Source organism: Cavia porcellus, unplaced genomic scaffold (assembly GCF_034190915.1).
Source record: "Cavia porcellus strain 051 isolate PalLab524CR breed Dunkin Hartley unplaced genomic scaffold, mCavPor4.1 scaffold_17, whole genome shotgun sequence".
Taxonomy (NCBI): Eukaryota; Metazoa; Chordata; class Mammalia; order Rodentia; family Caviidae; genus Cavia; species Cavia porcellus.
The window spans coordinates 34,550,108-34,574,491 of NW_026947500.1; the positions used below are offsets into that span (position 1 = coordinate 34,550,108).

The window sequence follows — 24,384 nt, forward strand, 5'->3', positions numbered from 1 at the left end:
ATAAAGCCATGAGCTTACCTGGTTTCACACTGTCTCTTTTTCTCACTGGGTTTAAAGCGGTTATAGGAAGCTTCTGTCTTGTTAGCACCAACTGTGTTTCAAAAACTGTAATCTTAAAGGGTCCAGAAAAAGAAATGATGGCCTAAACCAAGAAATAGAATGAATCTTCACTTACCACTTTCCAACAGAGAAAGGTATTAAGTTTTAAAATTTCAATTAAAAACTAGCGCCTGGCACTGTTCTTCCTAATATAGTGTTACAATCCCCCAAACAGAACACTAGAACACAATCAAAGCACTCTGGTTATTTTATTAAACACCATTTGGGATATTGCTTATATTTTAACAGATATTTCATTTCAATCAAGAGTACTCTTTTTGTAAAGATATTCTTGAAATATAAAGGCTCTTGAAACAATAGACAGGAGAGGGGAAGATACATCAGTCTGGGATGTTTGCTAAATTTACATTCAAAAAGGTGTCATTCAAGGAACATTGCTTTGGTCATATCCTTGCAATGACTAAGACACGGTTAAAGTAAAAACTCCAGCTGCTTTGGTGAGATAAATGTGAATTTACATTCATAGCATGATGATAAGGCACGGGTCACACTTATCTATGAGACGGGGTGCGGGAGCCGCCTCTGCCTCTCTGCCAGCCTTGCAGTCTGGCTGTTTTCTCCTGGTGGAGATGGTCTGAGGCAAAGCAGCTGCGAGAGCCTGGCTTAGGGAGGGGATACTTTTAAAACCTTCAGTACAACTTTCCTTTAAACCGGACATTCATTTTCAGTGTTGAGTACCATGACCCAACACTCATCTGACATTCGCTTTCTCTTATAAAGCATGTATTTCAGAATCCAAATGAATAATGAAGACTACTTACAAATTCGCTGGCAACACAGTTTCTGAGCAACAGAAGGTTTTCTGATAAGATGCTTTGACCACTAGAAGTTTCAATTTTTCAAAAGTTACATTTCATTCCAGTCCCAAACAGTTACAAAATTCTAAGAGGCTTCTCTGGGTTCATAAAGTGGCTTCTAACACAGATCTAAGCATTAATAAACATTATCTATTACATAATAATATTTAAATTTCGGATTCTTGTCCCCACATTATAGGTAGATAAAACAGCACAAAGAAAACTGGTTTTTCCATGGTCAGTCAGCAGTAAAATTTATCTCTTAGTTCCTAATTTAGTGGTTTATATGCTAAATTACATAGCTGCTTCAGCGGCTGGAACCTTACATAAACAAAATGAGCCCAAAATTACATTCTCACCAAAGAAATTAATTGGATAATTTATCAAGTGTGAAAATAACATTAGAATATTCTGCACGACCGATCAAGGGCTTTCAAATAAATGCATTCCAAAAATATCCCTTCAGGCAAAATAAATAAAATTTCAGCCTAACATTTACATAAAAGTTTAAAATTAAAGTGAGGACTACACTGCTAGTTACAAATATAACAAGTTACTCCAAAGAAGAGAAACCAAAGCCTAAAAGCTAGTGAAAAGGAGTATCTACCGGAGCGCAAATACAGCAAAATGTTATTGTACATTCTAGGTTACAGATGTCCACTCAATTTTAAACCTCCCTGTATGTTTGAAAAATTTCATGATAAAGTGCTGAGTGAAGACGTTGAGAGTGACATCTATGCCTTAGTGAACCTAGAAGTTACAACACCTATTAGAAACCGGTCAGTTTCAACCTGTCTTCATTTAATGTTACTACATGTTTGCGTGTCTATCTGTGTGCTAAGGACAGGAGGCGGATGAGTGACCAGAACACTGTCCCTGCCCTACATTCTACCTTCCCGGGGGGGCCGGCATGGAAATAACTGGTTAACGTGGCTTTGGTGGCTTTCTAGCAGCAGGACTGAGCTCCATGCAGAGCCGCAAATCTGCAGAGCAGAGCGGCATTCCCTTCCTTCCCTCCTCTACCACGCGAGGCTAGCGTCCCGCAGACAAAGCAGTGACAGGAGAAGGAGCACCTCATTTCCTACTCCACAAAAACCTTTTCCTGATCCTGAATTATTTTTAGTTTGACTGTATTGTGACTTCCACCTCTGTAGGCAGAGGTGAGATGGGGAACTGTAACACACTGGAGATGTTTAGTGAAACAACTAGGCAACTTCTGTCAAGTGTCAGTCTTTGACTCAATGTAAAAGCAGTGCACTGGGTTATAATCTGCTGAGATCCATTCAGATTGGTTTCATGAGGCCATCTTCCTAGATACTGAGAGTCTGGAGGTGCTAATTCATTTTAAAGGCACAGTGACAGCATCCAAGAAGCTAGCTACAGGCTACTGTGTGAATCTGGGAATTTAAAAAGCATTATTTCAAAAGACACATAAACTACCATTCCTTTTTCCTCAAGGCCTCCAGAGAAGTAGGCATCACACACACACACACACACACACACACAAACCTAATGACATTTTATATAAAATGATGAACAGAATTTAACTGAGCCAGGAGCAGACCAGTGTTAGTAACTGAATCCGTGTAAAAGTACTTCAAAGTCGTAAGTTAGAAAAATCTAATCATTAAAAATGTTTTTTAGTCACTAGAGAATTCAGGAGTCCCTAGATAAAGGGATGACAAGCAATTGCTCCTCAGTAAGGAGAATGTATGCTAATTGCATGCATAATTCATAAGAAGGTTCTTAGTTTGCCCGAGACTCACTGGCATAGAACCAGTAACCAAGAACGCAATTTATAACAGTCACAAAAATTAACTGCTAGAGATCACTTAGCATCACTATTGGCCTTCATTAGGGTAAGAAAATCCACTTTTCCTTCTAATTCACTTTTTGTATTCTTTGTCCCCCAAGTAAAAGTTGAATTATATTTTAGTATAGATGGAAACTGCTGCTATTTCAACAGATAAAGAACAGTAATAAACTACCAAATTACAAGTCAGCATCCAGACGTGTTTTCTGAGAGCAAAATGTTTGAACTGCAGCATAGAAAAAGGGTAAACACTTTTAAAAACATTAATGGTGGTGAAGATGACTATGTTAAAAGATGGTTAATAAAATATAAATCCACAGTTCAAATGTGTGTAGACATAACAGGTGAAACTAGGTTGCTTAGGAATGGGGTAGGAGATTCAAACACAAAGATGCCAGTTTCCAGGTTCAGACCTGATTCCAAGTTGAATCTTATGAAAAACTTTCTATTTGAAAGACTGCTGAAAATTGGATCTAGTTTGTATCTACAACAGCAAATGACTAGTATAAAACAACCTGTTTATTACAAAATACTCAATGTTGGGAATTACAAAAATCATTCACTTTAATAAAAGAAGAGGTGAGCCAGATGATGGACACTGAGTTGAAGTAAAACGTCAGTGTCAGCAAAGAGAAAGGTGAAGCAAGTTTTCACTGGTAAAACTCTTTGATTGGTATTATCAACGTTCTTTGGGTTAAAACTCAGTTTTGTAAGATAGAACTTTAATGGCTAGGGGACCTTAGAAACATTCAGCCCAACTTCCTTTAGAGATGGGAAGTTGGAAGCTATGAAAAGTTAAGGCTATGCAAGTAGCTGTCTTTAAAGTTTCTAAATGAGCAAAAATAAATAAATAAATTAAAAAAGAACACAACCAAGGGAGGAAATGACTCCTCTTAGTACCTATCACAGAGACATGCTTTTAATAGAAATTTAACCAGGAAGCTTTTAAATATCACTTCCTTTTTCAAATAGGAACTCAGCGCTTGTGGCAACAATTAATTTTCTTTTCTGATAAAAGTACTGTAGAAAATGTGAAAAGCACAAGAATGCACAAAAAATAAGCCATCCGAAATAATTTAGGATATTTTCTTCAGGCTATTTCTATGCAAACACAGAACTAACTCTTGTTTACTTTTTATATGGAGTTTGATTATTTATTGACTGACAAACAATTATCGGGTAGCAGCAGCACAGGTGTTCCTACTTAGGTGGCGGAGCTGCAATCATTCTCAGGAGCTGTTTGGAAAAAACAGCTAAAGGACACAACCTGGCAGGAAACAGGCTGGTAACTAGTGATGGGTGAGCCAGTGGTAGTCACGTGGTGCGGGGAACAAGGTCTTTTCCTAACACCGTCACTGTGTGACAAGAGCAAGAACCTTCACACTGAATGGGACACTAAGGGAGTGGAGAGAAAAACACAAGGAAAGGTCACAATGATACTTGCTATAGTTATTTGGGATGAAAAATCAGACTCCTCTCCACATACAAGGACTCTGAGCTTCCTCCTGAAAGGAAGACAGATCTTGAATGCTGGCTGGGGTTCTGATTTGGGCTCTTGGGACATGTAATACTATTTCTCATTACCAGAAACTTTGAATAATCTTGTGTAAAACAGTAGTGGGTGGGTCCTTTTGATTCTTTATAAATACTCATGCTACTTATCTGACCACCTGAAAACTAGATACCACAGTATTTTATTGCATATAGGCTGTTAACAAACACATTATGGCATGTATATGTCTTCTCCCTACCGGGAACATGTGCCCACTGCAACACACTCTACAGAACCCTCCTCAGAACCTACTGGACTAAAGCACCCTACTCAGGGAGGCTGTGCTGGGATACTACCTCTCTGACTTCCAACCTTGGTTTAACTTCCTCTGTGCCGCCAAACATTGCTTAAATTTAAAAAATTTGTTTTTAGGAAATCAATTTTGAATCCCTGAAATAAAACTAAAGGGTCATCAGAAGGGCTGAAACGTTTCTGGCTCATATAGCTTCCATCACCAGTGAGATGCCATAATGGTTTCTTTTGATTCTTATGTTTGTGATTTTGTGAGCACAAAACAAACAGAAGACATGGGCAGGGCTGCGGAATTTACTTTCTACTGAACAGACCAAAAGGGTTCTGCAGAGCAACACTGAGCCAGCCGCTGGGGGATACGCGGGACTCGGCATTGGAAACCCTGGAGATACCACAGATGACCTCAGGGAAGGACATAACCAAGGCGGAATCAGACACTTACACAAGTTACTTAACAGACATGTTCACAACAAGTAAGTCCACACTCAGGATTTAAACTAGTCCCTGAGTATTGGTAAACATAAGGAGGAAAGGAACGGGGTGAATGAGAACTTAAAGTTTCTAAGGATTATGCTTAAAATCCTCTGAAATGCAGGACATCAAATAAAATGAGAACTTATCTTTCCGGAGCAGTCACTCTTTCACTGGCAATAGCATAGGCAGTAGTGATCTCACATTTAATATATTTCATAGGATACCACAAAAATAAGCCAGGTTTTTAAGCAAAACCCATTATTATGAGAGGTTTGAGCGTTAGCAGTACATGCTGGGTTTTTGTTGTCATTGTTTGACAGCAAATACACTGGGGCGACCGTAAAAGTACAACAAAGAGGTACACTAACTCACAAAGTGGTCGCTGCTGCCCAGAGCACTTCAAATGTAACATTTCTGAAAAGGCATGAAGTATGTAGATTCCTAGGGAAAAGTGCCTTACGTATGTAACAGGAAGATGCAGCAAGTGTCTCTTCAAGAACATTCACTGGTATTACCTTTTCCCCACTGTTTCTTTCTCTTTGTTTGCATATTTTTCTCAAATACAAGGCAAGGAAAGCCATTATTTTTCAATACAGTTCTTCTTTTTAGACGAATGAAGGGATGCTACACCCCTACATCAGTACTTCGTGCCTGAAAACCCTCCTTTCGAAGGCCACCCATGTCAAAGCGGGTAGAAACTTCACAGCGCACTAGTAACGTATCGTCCTTAATGAAGGTTCTTTGTCTCAGGGCTTCCAGGTGCATGAAAGTTACATAGCCAAAACCTTTTGGGTTCCGTGGGATTGTGGGCCGCTGGAAGGCTAGCAGCTCTGGTTTGGCATCCATTATCTCTTCATGGTTTTGCCTTACTGGTGCTTCAGACTGATCGAGAATTGTAAGCCGTATTGTCCCCTGGAAGGGCCAAGGGAGGTGGCTGTCATACTCTCCTTGCATTGTGTGGACGAACAGGGATATATAGTTTGCACAGCGCTGAGCAGTTGGTAACTGAAGGTGCAGGCGCATGCACAGTTTGTACCCAGGTTTGCCTGTGTAGAATCCAGGGCTATGGATGACAACAGGCTTCTCCTCTTCCTGAGACTTTAAGTGCATCCCGAAGTTGCCAATCTTCCAAATGTAAATCCCATTGCACTGTTGTGCTTCGATTTCCGCAACTTTGTCCTCGAGGGTTCGAATAGTTCGTTTAAGCTCACTTACATACGTACACTGAGTTTCCATCTTAGCTGTTAGCTCCCGGATTTGATGGTCTTGTCTTACAAGGCGACCCTCTAATTGTTGAATGGTTTCCTGGAAATTCTGGACCTCTGAGTGGCACCCAGAGGAAACCCGGGACAGAGAGGCAGAATCATATGGCAGCATATCACGCGGAGGCGCGGGAGTTAAAGCAAGGTTTAAACTATGAACAGCCTGGGCCAGCATTCTCATGTGCGATTGGGTATTCTCTTGTAGGTGTCGTGCCAAGTGATTCCTCTGCATCTAAAAACCAAGTACAAGCCTTAGGTGGGGACCAGATAACTGAGGACTAAGAAGGACCTGGCCAGGCCAAGTAACATGTCTTTAAGTTCTACAGATTCTCTCAATCTTGTATAACTTTCCTGTGCCTTCACTAAATTGTTGATCCAATGAGATGATATTACCTCTTCACTAAAATCTGAGGCTCTCTGAAAACTATTCTCAGCTTTCCTCAAATGAATCTCTTTTGATCTACAAAGATACTAGTGTCTACACTCACATTCAAGATGTTAAGAGTAACGCTCTATCTGTACTTGCACTTGGTGATCCCTTCCTCTACCTTCAAACTCTCTTCCTTTACATTTTCCCACAAAATACAGCTATTAAGATATCCCCCATTAGAAAAGGGCAAACCTCTACTGATTTTATATTTCCCTCTGATTAATACCATTTTCTGCCTTTGCCTTTAAGGTCGAAGTAATGTACCCATTTCTTCATTTGGAATGTAAGTCTACTCCAAACTGGAATATTTGCCTTCTCCATACTATCTGAAGGTAATCAAGAACATCTTATTTGCTAACTAAAATAGTCATAATGTAACAATGTTTATCATGAAGAAAATTCCTGCATGTTACAGGAAAATTAAAAGATGATTTTTAAAAAGTTACTTATTATTTCACCCAGCTTCACTAGTACTTTGATATTATTTTTCAGGTCTTTTTCTCTGCACACACAAACAATACCCAATTTTTTCACAAAATGTAATCACAGCACATACTGTTCTACCTTTTAAATTATTAAATACTTATTATAAGTTAAAAAAGCATAATAGGAAAACAAAAGAGTAATTGTACTCTCTAGAAAGAACAACACTTGACACCACTGAGCTCTAGTCTTGAAGACCACCTGGAGCCATATGATATTTTCATTTTGCCTGATTCATCTGTTTCCATAACATTGTTCTTTCATGGTTCTTTTCCCCTGCTGATTTCTCTTTCTTGGGGTTTTTTGGTACCAGGCATTGAACTCCAGACCTTGTGTTTGCCAGGCAGGGCGCTTATGCTGCTCAGTTGTACCCCTGGCCCTTGACTTCTCTTTCCTGTACATATTTATTCTCTATGATCACTATCACACCTTCCTTTATCACAAAAAATCACTCTCCAAAATCCAAATTTTGAGTCCAATTTCTCTTTGGCACTGAAGACCACAAATGCACCTCATGTCATTTGTCATCTCCACCTGAATGTTTCACAGCTGGGTGAACTCAAATTTATAACTGAATACATTTAAAAGTCAACTGTTTTTTTTAAACCTCTCCCTGTATTCATTCTGCTTCTGAATGGCCCTTCCCCACCTATCCAGGGGCCCAGGCCAGAAATCACTCTAGGAGCCTCCTCTTCTTTGTTCCTCCTATCTCCGCAGCTCCACAGGCGATACACCTTCCCTCTATCCTCTGTTTAACCTCTGCTTAGGTGCATACTGGCTCCTGGATCTGCAGGCTGTTTGTATCATCCCAAGCTCTAAAAGGTTTGCCACTGTTGCTCTTAACGCACTGCTGTGTGCTTCTGTGTCTGTTCACATCATCAATGACTTTATCACAGAACCAATCACGCTATTTACAAACATATTCTTGTTTGTATTCTCCACTAGACTACATAATTGAGTATTTTCGATTTATATTTAAGAATTCAAATGTGGAAAAAAAATCAAACTAAACCAAACAAAAAAACACCACCAACGAAAGGAAGTTACCTTCTCATGGCAACCAAAAGTACTGAAGGTGCATGGGACTGGGGCCGTAGGACAGTCTAGGTCATAGTGAGTAGGCATCTGAAAATTAAAACAAAGGTCAAAAAATGTTTTTCCCTGCATCTGAGGGTCCAGCCTGATGAGATGACATGTAAAAGGCAGTTTATGTTTTGTCTAAACAAAACTGTGTATTATTGATGGCTGTTCTGGGGCAACTATGGCAAAGCTAAGTGGCAGAAACCTGTCACCCATAAAGACTGAAATAATATTCATTTCTAAAAATCCCTTAGTATTTGCCCCCTCCAAATTCAACAATGTTCACTTCCTAAGAGGAATTTGTTTCTCTTACAGCAACTGGCACCCTCTAGTGGTATTTTCAAGAAAGAACAACTTCTGACTAGTACAACTGAAAACTGTACCATTCAACTGCATGCATTAAAGCCTCTGAAAAGACTCTACTTCCCTTATGAAAACTGTCCACAAATCACCTTACCTTTTGTTAACCTGGGAATATTTTGGTTAAACTGATGGGATTCAGATATTTGGGGGCTAAAATGTTAGAAGATATTTTAAGCACATTCTAGAAAGCCTCAGGCCCTTGATAAGGGAATCAAAGATACACTGTCTCATTCTTTGTGGTGCTGGGCACTGAACTCAAGGCCTTCACACTGACCTGGATAGCTAGCCCTTTTTTAGTCTCCATGTTTGAGACAGGGTCTTGCCAAGTTGCTAAGTTGCCCAGACTGGGATCAAACTTGTGTTCTTCCTGCCTCAGCCTCTTGCTGCCATATACTTGATGGATTATTAGGCCACCATAACCTGCTTCAAAAACACATTCTTTAGAGCAAGTTCCATTTACAAGATCATATTCTTTGAAAGTGGTATTGAATGTTGGCTGTACAGATCGGAGGGCAGGTTAACAGCATAGCTAGGATCAAAGCTGAGGTTTTCTGATGGGTTTTTTCCTAGTTTCTTTCTGCTGGGTTTTAAGTATGCTGCATGATTTCCTTTACATATTAAAAGACAGCAAAAAGGAAAACCAAGGAGGTGGGGTGTAAGCAAAAAGAAGTTTAACACCTTCAAATTAAGATTTTGCTGGAAAGAAACTAAGGGACTCTGTTAACAGACAAATGGAAAAGTTTAGTCAAGTGACAGATTTCACTTGTTTCTACGTAGTAAGGTAATCAATAATGACCTCCAGGTTTGCAGATTTTATGGGTGTATATCTATTTGGTGACTAATATTTGTATTTTGTGGGTAAACTCCCCAAATGTCAGAAGATAACAATCAGATGGAATTTTCCTTTCTCTACTAATCATCAAAACTGTTTTTATACTTATGGTCTCTGATGATGGCCCATCTGTGGCCTAAATGACAACTAGAATAGGGCACGTACGTCCTGGAAATCTCAGACCTTCCAGAGCCTCAGGAACGCAGCTACAAATCATGTTTTGCTGCTCAACAGCTTTGCTTCTCTTCTGGCTATTCTCTGGGCACCTCATTTCACAGTGTGTAAACACGGAATTCTTAAGGCCGTTCTTTTCTTGGGCAGGGGCTGTACTTCAGTGGTAAGCACTTGCCCAGCATGTGCAAAGCCCTGGATTCCATCTCAAAACCAAATACACACATGAGAAGTTATTTCTTTCCCTAAATGGGACCTTTAATTGTGCTTATCTTTAAATATGATCTTATACAGATTCATAAACTTAGGTGTGATGTGACTTAGAGATTTTAAGTGCTTAAAGAATTACTGGATTTTTGTTCTTTCACAAGTTTTTATTAATTACATTAATGTATGTGCTATACATAAACATAAGTATTATGTTAGTGATTTAGAAATTTTAAATTTTAAATAATGAAAAGCACCTAAAGCACCTCGAAAGTATTAATTATATTAATTTCTATGAAAAAATATTTGTGAAGTTTTATAAATTCTAATACTTCTTCAACTTGTGTTGATTTGTCATACTGATTTAAATTTTCAGTTAAAAAGCTAACACTTCTTTAAGCTATGTTGAAGCTTTTAATTCATGGAAAAGAATCATTTTACCTGTTCTCTGATGAGCACGGTGTGGCAGTATTCACAGATGACATTTGCCAAAGGGCAGTTCTGGTCATGGATCTAAATTTTATGAGAGAAATATAAGAAAAGCATGAAAAAATTTTAAAAAATATAAACAACCAATTTTTATAAAAAGTATTGTTTTCATCATGAACAAATGAAATATACTGATTTATGTTAGGCAAAAATGTGAGAACAGCCTTTATACAGCTATTTTCTAGCCTTCCAGCTCCCTTAAAGAATATGGCAGTCTACAAAAGAATTTCTAAATCACTTCCTTTTAACCCGAAGCAGTCTATTTGTGACTAGTTTGGATATAATTTGCTCATACTATAATTCTTCAAAGGCAATCGCCTTCCAAAAGTTTTCAGCAGCAGCATGACAATTTAATTAAAACTCTTGTCAGAGTTACTGAACAAATGTACTATTAAGGTGTGAGGCTTTGGTCCCTAAGTTCTCATATGCTGTCTACTACAATACAATGACTTTAGTTCAGTTGATACACTGAGAAATAATTAACCTTACAGGTTAAGTCCATCTAATATATTCAAGTCTCACAAAGAGACGTTAATTTTTCTTAATTATGACTAAAATTTCTCTATCCTTTTAGCAAGTGAGCTTTTAAAAAGTATTTTATCAAATAACAAGAATGCTTGATCACAGTAAAAATCGTAACATGAATTAATAACAACTAAAGTTTAAGGAAGTATCTAAGTATTAGCTAAAAATAAAAATTATAGAGTTTATTTTGGTAGATAGCACAAAAGATACAGATAAAGGGCTAGAATTTGGTGATAAGTTTTGACACTAACATTAATATAAAACTATCCAACTTCTCCATATTTTGATCTCTGAATAAAAATTGTTCTGTCTTTTTGGTGCTGTCAGGTACCATGAAGTTTCTTTTTAAAAGGCACACTTTTTAATGAAAGTATAAAATATATACTAAAATGTAAATATAATATATAGGACAATAAATCATCACCAATGGTATAAACTTCAGGGGATTTAATTATCCTTTGTATCAACTCATTCTCTTTTTTAAGATAATCCTGTATAAATCTTAGATAGCAATCATTTTTATGTCTGCAATCAGAAATCCACACATATAGGAGACCTGACTACCAAATGCATTTCCTAGCAGCTTTGTTGCCTGTAAATCTATAATAGTAGTTACTAGGATAAACAATATTTATAAGAAAAATATGTAAATATAGGGGCTGGGGATAAGCACCAGCCTTGCAAGCAGGTGGTCTTGAGTTTGATCCCCGGTACCGATAAAAAGAGAAAAAGAAAAATAAAATTGAAAAAAAAAAAAAAAAAAAAAGATTATTTAAAAAAAAAAAAAAAGAAAATGTAAATATAAACTACACACTTATAAAATACTGATTATACTTTCATTTCCGACAAGTCAATTTTCCAAAAAATAATGCAGAATCACAATTCTAGTCATATCCTTATCTACTGCTAACCGTCTCAAATATACATTAAGGCCTGGTTTTAAAAAAGCAGTAGAATTAACAAATCCAAGTCGGTACATACCTCTTTTTCTTCAAATGCCATGGATACAGCACAGTTTATACAAGAAACTTGTCTTCTTGGACAGTCCTTGAGGATATGAATATTAAGCTGGCATTTTTGAATTGGGCGTTGGCATTGGAGACAATTAATAAGAGCAAACTCACAATGTGCTTGATGATCCTATAAAGAAAAAATAATCAATTAGTCTTTGCTCGTCCTGAGTCTTCTGAAGAAAAATCTCTTCTAAGAGTTTCTGGCTCTCTTTTTTAGAATTGGCTACCAAAACTACATTATCTACTATACACAGCATGACTTACAATATAAAAGACAATGGATTCTTTTCAAATAGTGGTGCAGACTATAAATTTATATGAAGAATGTGAATTCTCAAGTTCATACATTCAGTTAGGGAAGTGAATTAGAAGAAGGTTAGACTCCCAGAATAGCAATTCAGTACAATTTTTAAGAGCCACTTCCTCAAAAAGGACTAAGTAAAAGGGGCAGACTGCAAGTCTACCTTAAATGTTTAATTTCAAATACAATTAAAACTATTTCTGGTAAAAGTCACCAAACTAAGAATTATTTTAAGAACACATTCTTGCATTCTGTAATGCTTTCAGTTCATGTCAAATTAACTGAAAAGTGCTTCATTTAGTTCACAATAAAATGTACAATTTAGAAAAACAGAAAAAAGTCCTATGAGGGTACTAACACAATAGTTACATGGGACTTACTGCGTATTTCAAATGAAAGAAATGACGCTAATGCACTGAAGTGTGACACCTGAATTTACAATGCTGTCCATCAGTTTTGCTCCCCACAGTTGTAGAATACTGATTTTTTTAATAATTGCTGGGGAAGAGCTAGAATAAACTAGATAAAAAATTCCTAGTTTCTTCTTACATTTATATTTAAAAATCAAAGAGTTAATATTCACTCAGAAAGAATTTAAGAACTATTATACTCTTGGTAACAGAAATGCACAAATTAACACAGCACAATTTCTATTCTCTAGAAGCTTTCTGGCACATAAACACACAGCTAGGAAATGACTTTAATACCTCAAGATGCCTCAGTTCCATCTTGTGCAAGCAGCCTTCATTTGGACATTTCACCATGAGAGAAAGAATCTCTCGTTTTGCAAAATTGTCAGGAAATAGTTGATTTTCCAGTAGAATTTCATTGTCAACGGGACATTTGTGACCTGCATCCCTAAAAGCAACAAGATGTATTCAATTAGTTGATTGAAACATTCACATTATAAAAACTGACTTTTATCATACAAAGTAAGGTTAGTACATTTTATTGCATAATACCACCAAAATAAACTCTTTTATGGGTAACTTATGAATTTAGATTTTAGATTGTGGAACAGATTCCAGCTCAAAAATGACACTTACTGAATAAAATGGTGTTTTGATTGGCAAAAAATGAAGTGAAAGTGAAGAATGGGAATACTGACAGTCTGGCTGGCCTCCATCCTGATAGCACCTGTGCAGTCCCCTAGTGAGATGGACTACACTGCTCCTGACACTGAAAACTCATCTGCAGGACACTGCTCAGTCACAAGTGAGCCACTAGCAGTGCCTGTGAGGCTCACACGAACGTGTACTATGCAACACTCCCTAAGACACTCCAAGCTATGTGCAACGGAAGTTCTCTTAATTTGTGTATTTAGATAATAGAAAGTTTTGGGTTTTTTTTAATTTTTTTGGTACCAAGGATCAAACTCATGACCTCACGTTCACTAGGCAAGTGCTTGAGCCACTGAGCTAAAGCCCAAGGTAATAGGAAATTAAAGCACCTTTATGTCAGACTTCCCAGTGGCTGGCTGGTTTTCTTTCTTCTCTCTCCCTCCTTCTTACCTTATAATGGGGTATGTGGGGGCCCTATCTTTCCCCTTTTGGTTTTAGACAGGTCAGATGGGCTATGGGAACCTTAATCAACCACTCAAACACTTCCTGAGCCCCTCTTCTGTACTCGAGTGATGGCTGCTGAGGCACATAGAAAAGTGACTGAAAAATAGTGCTGTCAAATGCTTTACAACTCATAAAGGCCAGAGACATATGTAATCTTTATGGTACCTTTCTCAGACAGCGTAATTACCACACTGTGAAATATAATCTGATAACACATGAAGTAATATTTAATGAAATATATACCCCAAGCCAAAAGTGACATATATCTAAAAGAAAATAAGAAACTTATAAAGTAAATGGAAAATCACTGATCAGAGTATTACCAACCTTTCCAAAAGAAAATGGAATTAAACTGAGATGTAGTTTGATTCTTTGAATGACTACACTCCATGAAAAATTTTAGAGCAGTTCCTTCATGAACATTAGACACAAAGTAGGTGACCATTTATAGCTTAGCGGGAGGTAGTAGGAAAAAACCTCGGATTTCCGTTGTGAGTTTTACTTCCTTTTCACATCACTGTCCTGCTGCTTTCAAACATGTTTTGCTATTAAAAAGCTGCTAAACAATAAGTACCTTCCTGGGCAGAGGTGGCACTTGATAAAATACATTTTTATCTACAGGAAAATCATCAATTCATAGCAGGTTACTTTTTAATTTTTTTGGAAACCTAAATACAATATAAACAAAACTTGTAAGACAGAAAAAAAGATTGGCCCTTTAACATTGCTCTCTTGTATACCTGAAGCCATTGATGGTGAACCTCTTAAAAGCTTTCAGTAACAACAGCTGGCTAATGGCACACAAATGCGATAGGTTCAATACAAATACCCTGAACCAGTACCTCAACCAGGGGCTATTGTGCTCCCAGGAGTCACTATAGGTCTCACTGCTGGGGGCAGGGTGGATATTAATAGCATCCAGGAGGCACAGGCAGGCTAACAATCCCACAACACACAGGATACTCTCCACAACAAGGAAAGTCCAATCCACCCCAAATCTCAGCAGTGGTGAAGCGGAGAGAACCATTCTATAGAGCTCCTGTTAGTCTACACGAGGAAACATAATCTCTCAAAACTGCAGTGGACACACTCCCTTACAACTGCAGTAAAGCCACGTCCACAGCAGGGATACAGCTGCCTTCACTTCAAGTTCTACAGAAAAGTTAGTGTAAAAGTTGAGATAAAAACTTGCAAGGCCAATGACTAGTCACACAGTTTAACCTACTAGGAATGATTTCACTGATATAATGGATAGATGGCTGTTTACTGAATGACATAATTCTCCCTTTTAAGTTTTTGTCCTATACTGAGCTCCTTTGTCATATATAAAAATATTCCCATTTACTTCTGAATTATAATAAAAGGTGTCTATTTCCCAAGAGATGAAGTTGAATGATCTGTGGAAATCCCACGTATTTCAGGTAAAACAACTCATTTACTGACTAGTTACTATTGATAACCCATTGCTCCTGGCACTTGGATAATATCAAACAACAAAACAGATTTGAATTTCTGCTCTCAAGAAGCTTGCCTTCCAGTGGGGCAAGCAGGCAAACAAAATTACCTCCTGTTTTACCAGGCAGAAGTTCTGCAAAGAAAAAGTAGAACCTGGTGAAGACCAGGCATGTTGGGGAAAGTAGGACAGAGGCCTGCTTTGGTATAAACAGAGTAGCCACAGAACCTGTCAGGGTGGTATTTCAGCCACTCTGGAGAGAATTCAGGGGGTACACATGGCAAGAATGCTTGGAGCAGCGAGAACAGCTAAAGCAACTCACTGAGGCAGGGGTATGCTTGACATTATGAATAGCAAAGAAGGAATGAACGGAAAGGCAGGGAACCCAGGAGAGGCGAGGTCAGAAAATTAAGCATGCACCTGTCACACAAATCTCTCTAGGGCTCTGGATTGCACTCCCAGATACCTGCTGCCACCTCCTCAGTGGGGACGACATCGTCTTACTTATTTTACCAGGTTCACTCTGGATGCTGTGATGAGACAGGAAGAAGGCGACAGTAGAAGTAGAAGGTTGTTAGAGTCAGCGGTGATTCAGAACAGATACTGCAGGCAGGGAAGAGAGGCTGATTATGGACATACTGAGTGTGAAGGTGCAGCCTTCCCTTAATGCCTGCCTTAGAAGTACTAGTTATTTTACAGGTGTTCACAGACATTAAATACCAGACTTTACCATGGGTACAATCAGAGTAACCAATCACCAGGAAAATCAAGTGTTCTGTGTGGTTGAGATTATCATATTCTACTAGTGTCAGTTAAGGTATATTTAAAAATATTTTCTTAAAGCACAGCGCTCTCCTGGTGTGCATTCAAACTGCTTGAGGCAGAAGTAGTTATTTGCTTTCTTATTGCTCTGAATGTCAGGGGAAGCGGGGAAAGACAATTCACCTTTCTGAATCAAACTGAATTTTCTGACTACGATTTTATTTTCTAAGTAGGGGAGGTGTGTCCTGTGTAAAGTTCTTTGCATCTGTTTCTGTCGCAGGAACCCCTCGGCATCAAGCCCACATACCTTATTGATTTGATGATGCAGGCTTTGCAGAACCTATGGCCACAGGGCGTCTGCACGGCTTCCCGCAGAGCCATCAAGCAGATAGGGCACTCGTACTTGCTCTCCAGGGGCGGGTCGAACTCCACATCGTACCCCTGGATCTCTTCCATGAAGGAGCCGGACAGGGTCCCTGTGCTGGTGCTGGTCATCCCGCTCACACTGTCATCCTTTGCTGCAGTGCTGCAGGAGCTGGCCATGGCAGTGCAGCAGTCACTCTCAGACTGGCTGGATCCACAGCTGTTTTCACAGTTTAACAGACTCATAGTAACGGATTATCAAGTGCTCTGCGGAACAGCAAGGAAAAAATGCTTTAGCATGCAAACACACACACATATCCTTATACCTTATTAATGCAAGTCACCTATGAACTCAATTATAGTATAAGGTGTGCCAATCTTATTTACTGTCCTAGTTACTGTTTTTGTTGCTGAGATGAAATACTTGCTGCCCAAAGTTAGAGGAAAAGCTTATCTAGCTCAGTTTGTGGACCAGTTCACACTTGGTTGACTCCAAGGCAGGGTGGCATGGCAGAGGGGCATGGCAGAGGAAAAACAGCTCATGGCAGGCAGAAGGCAGAATCTAAAAGTGACCAGCAGCAAGCCTCTTTCCCTCCCGTTTATCTTATTAGCTTACCCGCCCTTAGCTGAGCAGCTCTCACACCCAGAGCCAGGCACTTTAATCCTAGCATTGCACCACGCATCCCATCCAGCAGCGCATCCTTGATCCCAGCATCACACACCCTAGACTCTGCCACCTCAGAAGAGCCCCACCTATTACCACATCTACATACAAACTGTAACATTTACAAAACAATTTTTAAACCGTCTGGAGCTTTGCTTTATGACTACTATTTTACAAATTATCTGATTCCCTCCTTCAGAGAATTATACACGATGATCTATGCAAAGCACTTAGTGCACACAAAGGCTGGGCCCTTAAAGGAGCTCATGATCTGGGAGGATGACAATGTAAGGTTAAAAAAGAAAACGCACTTCAGCTGTAACACTCATCCATATCATGTTATCTCTATTTACACGTCTGTTTCCTGTGACGTGGGTCAGGAACTTTTCATTTCCATACCCTCAGTATTAACTGCAAGAGTGTCAGATAATAGGTGTTCATTAAGTATCTGCTGAAGAACCGAGTCGTGCTGCTTAAGTTCCTTCAAGCACGCTGAGCCGAGCAGCACGACAGAGCTGGCAGGGCGGTGCTAGCAGAGCAGTGCAAAGGCAACAAGTAAAGTGCGCTTCTGAGCAAGTGACTTGGCTATTTGAATCTTGTTTCTCCTTCCAGATCCAAAATTCTAGCAGGACTTCCCAAAGGTCAGTGAGGGGATTCTGACTGCACAGCAAGGATGGAAATAAAAACACGAATCTTTTGTCCTTCTGCCTTCAGTCAGGTCAAGTGACTGTTTTATTATTCATGACTGAAAACACAAGTGTGGCTTCTTAGCTTATGAAAAACTAGTGATTTCATGAGCATATGGGATATTTTAAAATTCTAAACCTTTATGGTACTTACGTGACGAGCTGTCTTTACAAATTTTTATTGGTACATGTTTACAGTACATAATGATTTTATGCCTCACGGTAAGCGGTAAATGTATGTATCTTTTATAAAAATGTGTTTTATTTTTGTATTTTTGTATCAATACACGTTTGTAGTACACAACGGTAACAATTATTGTGGGGAGTTGGTACACGTGCATAACGTATCAACTCTTTTCAATCTTTTCCCTCCTCTCCTTCCTCCATCTCTTCATTTCTTTCCCTTTTGTAAAACATTTTCCTACTTTCTATTATCTACTTTTTATTTTGCTCTTTATCTATATACTTTGGATTTTTCATATAAGAGAAATCATGTAGTATTTAAACTTGTGTGTCTGACTTACTTTACTTAACATTATGTTCTCAAGGTGCGATTATTTTCTTACAAATGACTTTAAACATCCTTCTCTATAGTAGAGAAGTACTCCATTGTGTGTAAATGCCATATTTTCTTTATCTATTCATCCACTGATGGGCGTATAAGCCACTTCTAAGATTTAGGAATTATGAGTTGTATAGCTGTAAACACAGGTATGCATGTATCACTATAATATGCTGTCCCCTTCGTTCTCGAAAAGATAACAATGAGAAACAGCTGCATTGAATGGAATTTCTAATTTTACTGTTTTGAGGATTCATCATACTGATTTTTGTAGTTTGTACTTATTTACAAAGGTTTCTTCTTTTTTCCCTGCCACTTCACCAGCATTTGTTATTACTGATTTCCCAATGATGGCCATTCTTTCTGGGGTGCGGTAGAATCTCAGTGTTTGAATTCGTACTTCTCTAAAATAGCCACAGATATTGAACATTTTTTCATGCATTTATTGGCTATTTGTACTTCTGGCTATCTACTTGAAGAGGATAAAATCTAGACCCATATCTTTTACCATGCACTAAACCAAAATCAAAATGGATCAAAGATTGAAATGCTAAAACAGAAACAATCTATTGGAAGATAAAACAGCTAAAACTCTTGACACAGGTGTAAGCAAGGACCTTCTTAACAGAATACAAATGCACAAGAACCAATAAATGGGTCCAAATCAAATTTAAAACAAAAACTGCCCTGGGCTAAGGGTTTAGCTCAGTGGCATAAGCGCCTGCCTGGCAAGCAGGAGGTCGCCAGTTTGATGCCTAGTACAAACAAAACAAAACAAAACTGCACAGCAAAGGATGTGTAGCAAACTAACAGGATGAAAAGACAAACTATAGAATGCGAAAAAGAATTTTTACCAGCTATTCCTCAGAGACAGGACTAATATCTAGAATATATAAAGAACTCAAAAAAGATCAAAGTCTCCAAAGTAAAATATCCAATGAAAAAAATAGGCAACTGAAATGAACAGACACTTATATCTTAAACCAATTCACAGCCCTCTAACTGTATCTCTACTTTAGATAACTACTCTTGAGGAAAGCTCTTAATATGTACCAGATACAGTTCTAGAAGCAGACTATAAATGTCTAGTTAATACAGCAGGCAATTATCCCCTGCCTATCTCATAATATATAAAAATTTTGGCTCCCACCTTACCAAATCTAGGATTAAGACAGCAGCCCTCAATCCTTTTACCCCTATGAATATCTCCTTATTTATCTTACAGACTAAGAGTACCATTTATTCACCTACAAAGGCCAGTGAACTGTCCTGCCTGGCAAGGCCTGAGTGAAATGGTGAGGAGATCAGCTGCCAGACTGGATGATCTGGACTTTACTCTTTACTTCCATGACCTGGTGTATGACATGGGTAAGTTATAACACTTTCCTGTGACTCAATTTCCTCATCCATAAAATGGGAGTTTAACAACTGGATTCACCTGAGAGCTACTGAAAGGATTCAATACATTCATGTATATGCAAAACACTCAGGACAGCCTGGTGGTAAGACTGAATTATTATATCCCACAGCTTTATATAGTACTCTAATAGTTTTATTGACCTCACTTGCCAAAGTGGGAATTCATAGCTTAAAAAGGTTAAGTAACTTCCCCAAGATTACCTAATTAATAAAGTATGTACTTGGTAGTACGCCATGTTTATCAGTGTTTTAACAAATATACCTATGAAGCAGCATTGAAGACTTACTTCTCCTTGTTTTTATTATAGTATACTAATGCGATGACTATAACTACTATTACGTACTTTTTAATTTAAATTTTTATTTTATTGGTACAAGTTTGTAGCCCATAATGATGAAATTCATTGTGGGTAGTTGGTATCCATTAATTAATTTTAATTCTTTTAAGTTCCCCTCCTCTCTCTCTTAAGTCCCTCTATCTCTTAGTCCCCTTCTCATTTACAAGAGTTGTCCAGCATAATTAAACTGAATTGATCAAATTCCAAAGAATCAGCAAAGATAGTTGGTATTTTGTTTTCCACGTTTAGTTTTCATAGCATACTTCTGAAAAGCTGGAAATACCTTGCTATTTCTAATATGGACTCCTAGAGAAGGTCATGCAGATTGGGAGAAAGGAAGAAATGTAAGATAGTGCCCAACAGCAGTCATGTACACAGCGGCCCTAAGATGAGGCCCAAGGCCCTCTTTGTCCCCTTCGTACTTGAGGATAAATGACACTGCCATGCCACATCATGGTTTACACCTTTGCTATTTTCCTTCTGATATACAGTACTGTATCAGTTACTTCCTGAAGTAAATTTCCTAGGAATAGAATTGTTGAGTCAAACTGTATATAAATTTTTAAGCTTTATGACAGGTAATGCTGGTTATCCAACTTAAAACAAAGGTTTTCTGATTCTCATCCCCACCAACTGTGTATGAGATGGCCCATTATTCTGTACCCCTGACATTAGATATATTTATCTCAGTAAAATCACTCATGAAAAAATATTTATTTGTTGTATACCACCTACCACAGTATAGCCCCAGAAGACAAAGGCAAACAGGAGTGAACTTAGCCAACCTTTTCTGGCCCCCTATCCAGTTTAAAATTCAGTTACAAACTGTGTATATACTATCTTCTTCTTGCCTTGTTCAAAAGACTTTAAGGTCGATAAACTTGAATGCTAATGCATTCCTACGAAAATCTGTTCCATTAGTCAAGATTCCTTCAAAGAAACTCCCCTGTGGGAACACAGTGTAAGACATTAAAGTGGACCCTCTAACAGGTTATCACATGCCCACAATCCTCAGACCCTGGGAGGCTAAGGCAGGAGGGTCCCAAGTCCAAGTCCTATCTGGATAACTCAGTGACTCAGTGAGACTTTGTCTCAAAATAAAAAAAATAAAAAAAACAAAACACAAAAAAAGAAGACTGTACCCAGCATAGTACTTCAGCACAAAATGAAACAATGTAAAGTTAATGGAAATAGTTCTGGAAGTCCTAATTTTGTCTTTACACATGTGATCACAAATACAGTGAATGCTGACATCAAATTTATCCAGTGGAAAGGCAGGCTTGTAAAAACATTATTTTGAGTCCACAACAAGCAGTTTCATCTGCTCTGATATCATGAGACTTCTGACTGGTCCCCAAAGTCAAAATGACCCTGAAAGTTGATAGCTTTGAGTCATTTTAGGATATCAAGGCAACTGTGACACCGCATCTAAAGTCATTCACAAGAGACTTCAGAACTGCTTCAGAAAACAACAAAATGATGAGATAAGTGTACAAGAAACAATAGGGAGTATTTTGAGGGGGATTAATGACAACATGCTTTTTACTGTATTAAACATTCACCTTATTTTCTGATCCTACTGCGTATCTTTCAGACAAACCTTTGGACACTCATTCTCTAAGTCTATAGTATACAGTCCCATGTAACTAGCCTGCAAAGGGAAAATGAAGCTGAAAGTGGTATTTTTGAGTGCTGTTTTCTATTTTTATGTTTATTCCCCTTTGGGTAAGTTAAAATACTTTTTTCTTTACTTTTACCTACTGCAATAGCTAAAGTGAAGATACACTTTTCTAACTACAATGAATAGCTATTTTAATTAACACTGAGCACAAAAGTGCTTTGAGCTGGCTTAAAGTAGGAACAGAAGACAATGTGGATGCATACCATACAACACTAAGCTCCGGATCAGGATTCTTTTTAACCTTGTTCTATACCCTACAGAACCACATCAAAGGAAGGGCAAAGAAGAGCTAAAATAAGAATTAGTATGCTTTTGTAAAATACATTTGTTTACTTATTTACATGACTTTCTACGTGAGTTAATGGAGAGGATGGAACAAAGTTTAAATGGTCCCTTAGGTATGTTAAGAGCTTGATGTTTCCAATTTTCTTTATTGCATTTGGGAATCTAGTGTGGGAAGTACTATTTTATTTAAATATTGAGGTGTAACCACTGGTCAAGTTATTTTGGCTGCAAAATGAGTATTTTAAATTAGCCTTGTCATAAACCATGGCTTAAATCTCAAAATTAGTACCTGCACATACATTATAATCTCAAGACACTACTGCTACATGTTGTAGGACATGGGAAGAAGTCCAGTAATTCACTAAAACTTGATTCACTAACAGCAACAGTGCTAATAAGAGAAATGTATGAAGTTAAAGAATATAGTATGTTATGCCTTAAATGAGTCAATTTCAAGTCAACTGAAATTCAAACATGAGTAAATATTTAACTCGTAAAGTAAAACCATGTAAAAGAAAATACAGATTCCTTTAATTTGTCACCAGCTTTAGAAATAGAAACAACTAACCAAATCCTTAAAATCTGTAGCTAAAATGCAAAGACCTACAAATGTGTTACAATGGACAAGAGATGGTACAAAATATGCAGTTACTGTAACTTAACGTTGAATCCAAATTCAAGGTGCATTTCCCTTCTTAGGCACTGTTTTCTTCCCTTGAGGAGGCAAAGATTTGAACAATTTCTTTCACAACCCAAATGGCCAAACATTTGCTAGCACCAGGTATCAAAAATGATCACACAGCAGTCCTCGCCTGATAGTTCTGAAAATTATAATGTACCTCGTGTCTTAAGGTTGAAATCTGGGTGACTCTTCTGTAATTCACATGAGAAACTAAGGCCAGAAACATTGGTTCTTTCGGTCACAAAATAGGCCACTGTCCTTAATGGATCCCCAACCTCCAAAAACCGCAAAGCCCCTCTACCTTCCCTAGTATCAAAGAAGGGATCAAATGTCAGTAGCTAAGTTCAAGCTCCTAGCATTCTTTAGGTACTTTCTGTTCAAATTCAGGGCAGTCCTAACTCTCAGTTGGAGTTCCCCTGAAGCCAAATACAAGGAACAGCTTTATCAACCCAAGCGCTTGGAACAATCACTAGATATACCGAGGGCAGAGGCGGGGAAGAAACATTAGTGTCAATTTTTTTTTTACATTCAGTCCCCGAACTTCTATGGAGTCCAACAAGGAACCTAAAAATAGCTTTTCCATGACAGTGACAGAGGGAGTCGCTGGGAAGGTAAAGTTTTTGTTTTGTTTTTGAAAATTTCAACTCCTGCGAGATCCGCGGGGCGGAGACCTGCTGGAGGCGGCCCCTTTTCTGGGAAGGGGACAGGAAGGCAGGTGAGGGGCGCAGGGCGCGGAAGTGGCCGGGGCGCGCGCAGGGAGTGCGGGGCTCGGGGACGCGGAGTCCGCCGACAGCCGGGAAGCGGGGTGCGGAGCAGTGCTCCCCGCCCGCGCGGAGGGAGGGGGGGTGGCGGGCAGCACCCCGAGCCCGTCCGCGGACAGCGGGCTCCCTTGGGCCCCCGAGCCGCGGGAGGCGAGGACGCTCTGGCCCCCGGCGGACTCACCGCTGGAGCGCGCGGGGTGCGAACACGGCAGGCGGGGCTGCGTCGGCCGAGGCGCCGAGGGAAGATGCACGCGGGGTTCCGAGGGGAGGCGGCCGGATACCAAGCTCCGGCCCGCAGGCCGCCGCAGCTGTTGGCTACGCGGAGCACCGGGAACCTGGCCCCGGGTACGGACTCCACTGCTTCCGCCTTCTCCGCTCTCCCTGGGCAGCCAGAGGCGGGGAGCGCGGGGGAGGAGCCAGAGCGGCCCGGGCCCACGAGCGCCCCCTGGCGCGGGTCCTCCACGGCGAGAGCTACTGCGCAGGCGCGGGGCTCGCTTCTGTGAGCCAGGTCGTTTGGTGGGCTTCCCTCCTACTCAGGTGTCCTCCTGTGGAAGGTCTTGCTCCACAATCCTGATTCATAGTCTCATTCTCCCCTGCCTTCATCTCTCTCTCTCCCTTTCTCCGCTCTATCCCTCTCCTCTTTCTCCCTTCTCTCCCTTCCCTCTCTCCGGTGTCTCTCTCTTTTCTTCTCCCACTGTCCCCCCACCTCTCCTCTCTCAGCTCTCTCCTCTCTTCTCTCTGTCTCTGCCCTCTCTCTGTGTCTCTGTCTCTGTGTGTCTTTCTGTATTTTTCTCTCCTCTCTGTGTGTGTTGCACGTCAGGGTTTGGGGGTAATCTGCGTGTGATGAATCAGTCCTGGAATAACTGATTTGGTGCGCATCAGAGACACCAGTAATCCCAAATTGCATTTTCATAGCCTTCCTATTCAAGCAGGAGAAAAACCCATCTCCTAAGATCTCTTCGTTTTGGAGAATTCTTTAATCTCTAACTCCACCCTCTT

General features: G+C 39.3%; 1 protein-coding gene across 1 annotated transcript; it reads right to left on the reverse strand.

Annotated features, from left to right (window-relative positions):
• Positions 1–289: 289 nt before the first annotated feature.
• On the reverse strand, positions 290–23,780 carry Traf6 (TNF receptor associated factor 6). Its single transcript, XM_003463834.5, has 7 exons — positions 23,567–23,780; positions 16,252–16,574; positions 12,872–13,022; positions 11,832–11,990; positions 10,278–10,349; positions 8,231–8,308; positions 290–6,502 (listed from the first exon to the last, which is right to left on the reverse strand). Exons 2-7 carry the CDS (start codon positions 16,551–16,553, stop codon positions 5,633–5,635), a joined length of 1,632 nt encoding a protein of 543 aa, XP_003463882.1. The 5' UTR covers positions 16,554–16,574; positions 23,567–23,780; the 3' UTR covers positions 290–5,632.
• Positions 23,781–24,384: the final 604 nt, after the last annotated feature.

Coding starts and splice junctions, on each gene's coding strand:
- Traf6 (XM_003463834.5), bottom strand. CDS start 16,553: ATGAGTCTGTTAAACTGTGAAAACAGCTGTGGATCCAGCCAGTCTGAG. Junction 13,023..16,251: donor TGCATCATCAAATCAATAAG/GTATGTGGGCTT, acceptor TGTTGCTTTTAG/GGATGCAGGTCACAAATGTC. Junction 8,309..10,277: donor CCGTGCTCATCAGAGAACAG/GTAAAATGATTC, acceptor TTTAATTTTCAG/ATGCCTACTCACTATGACCT.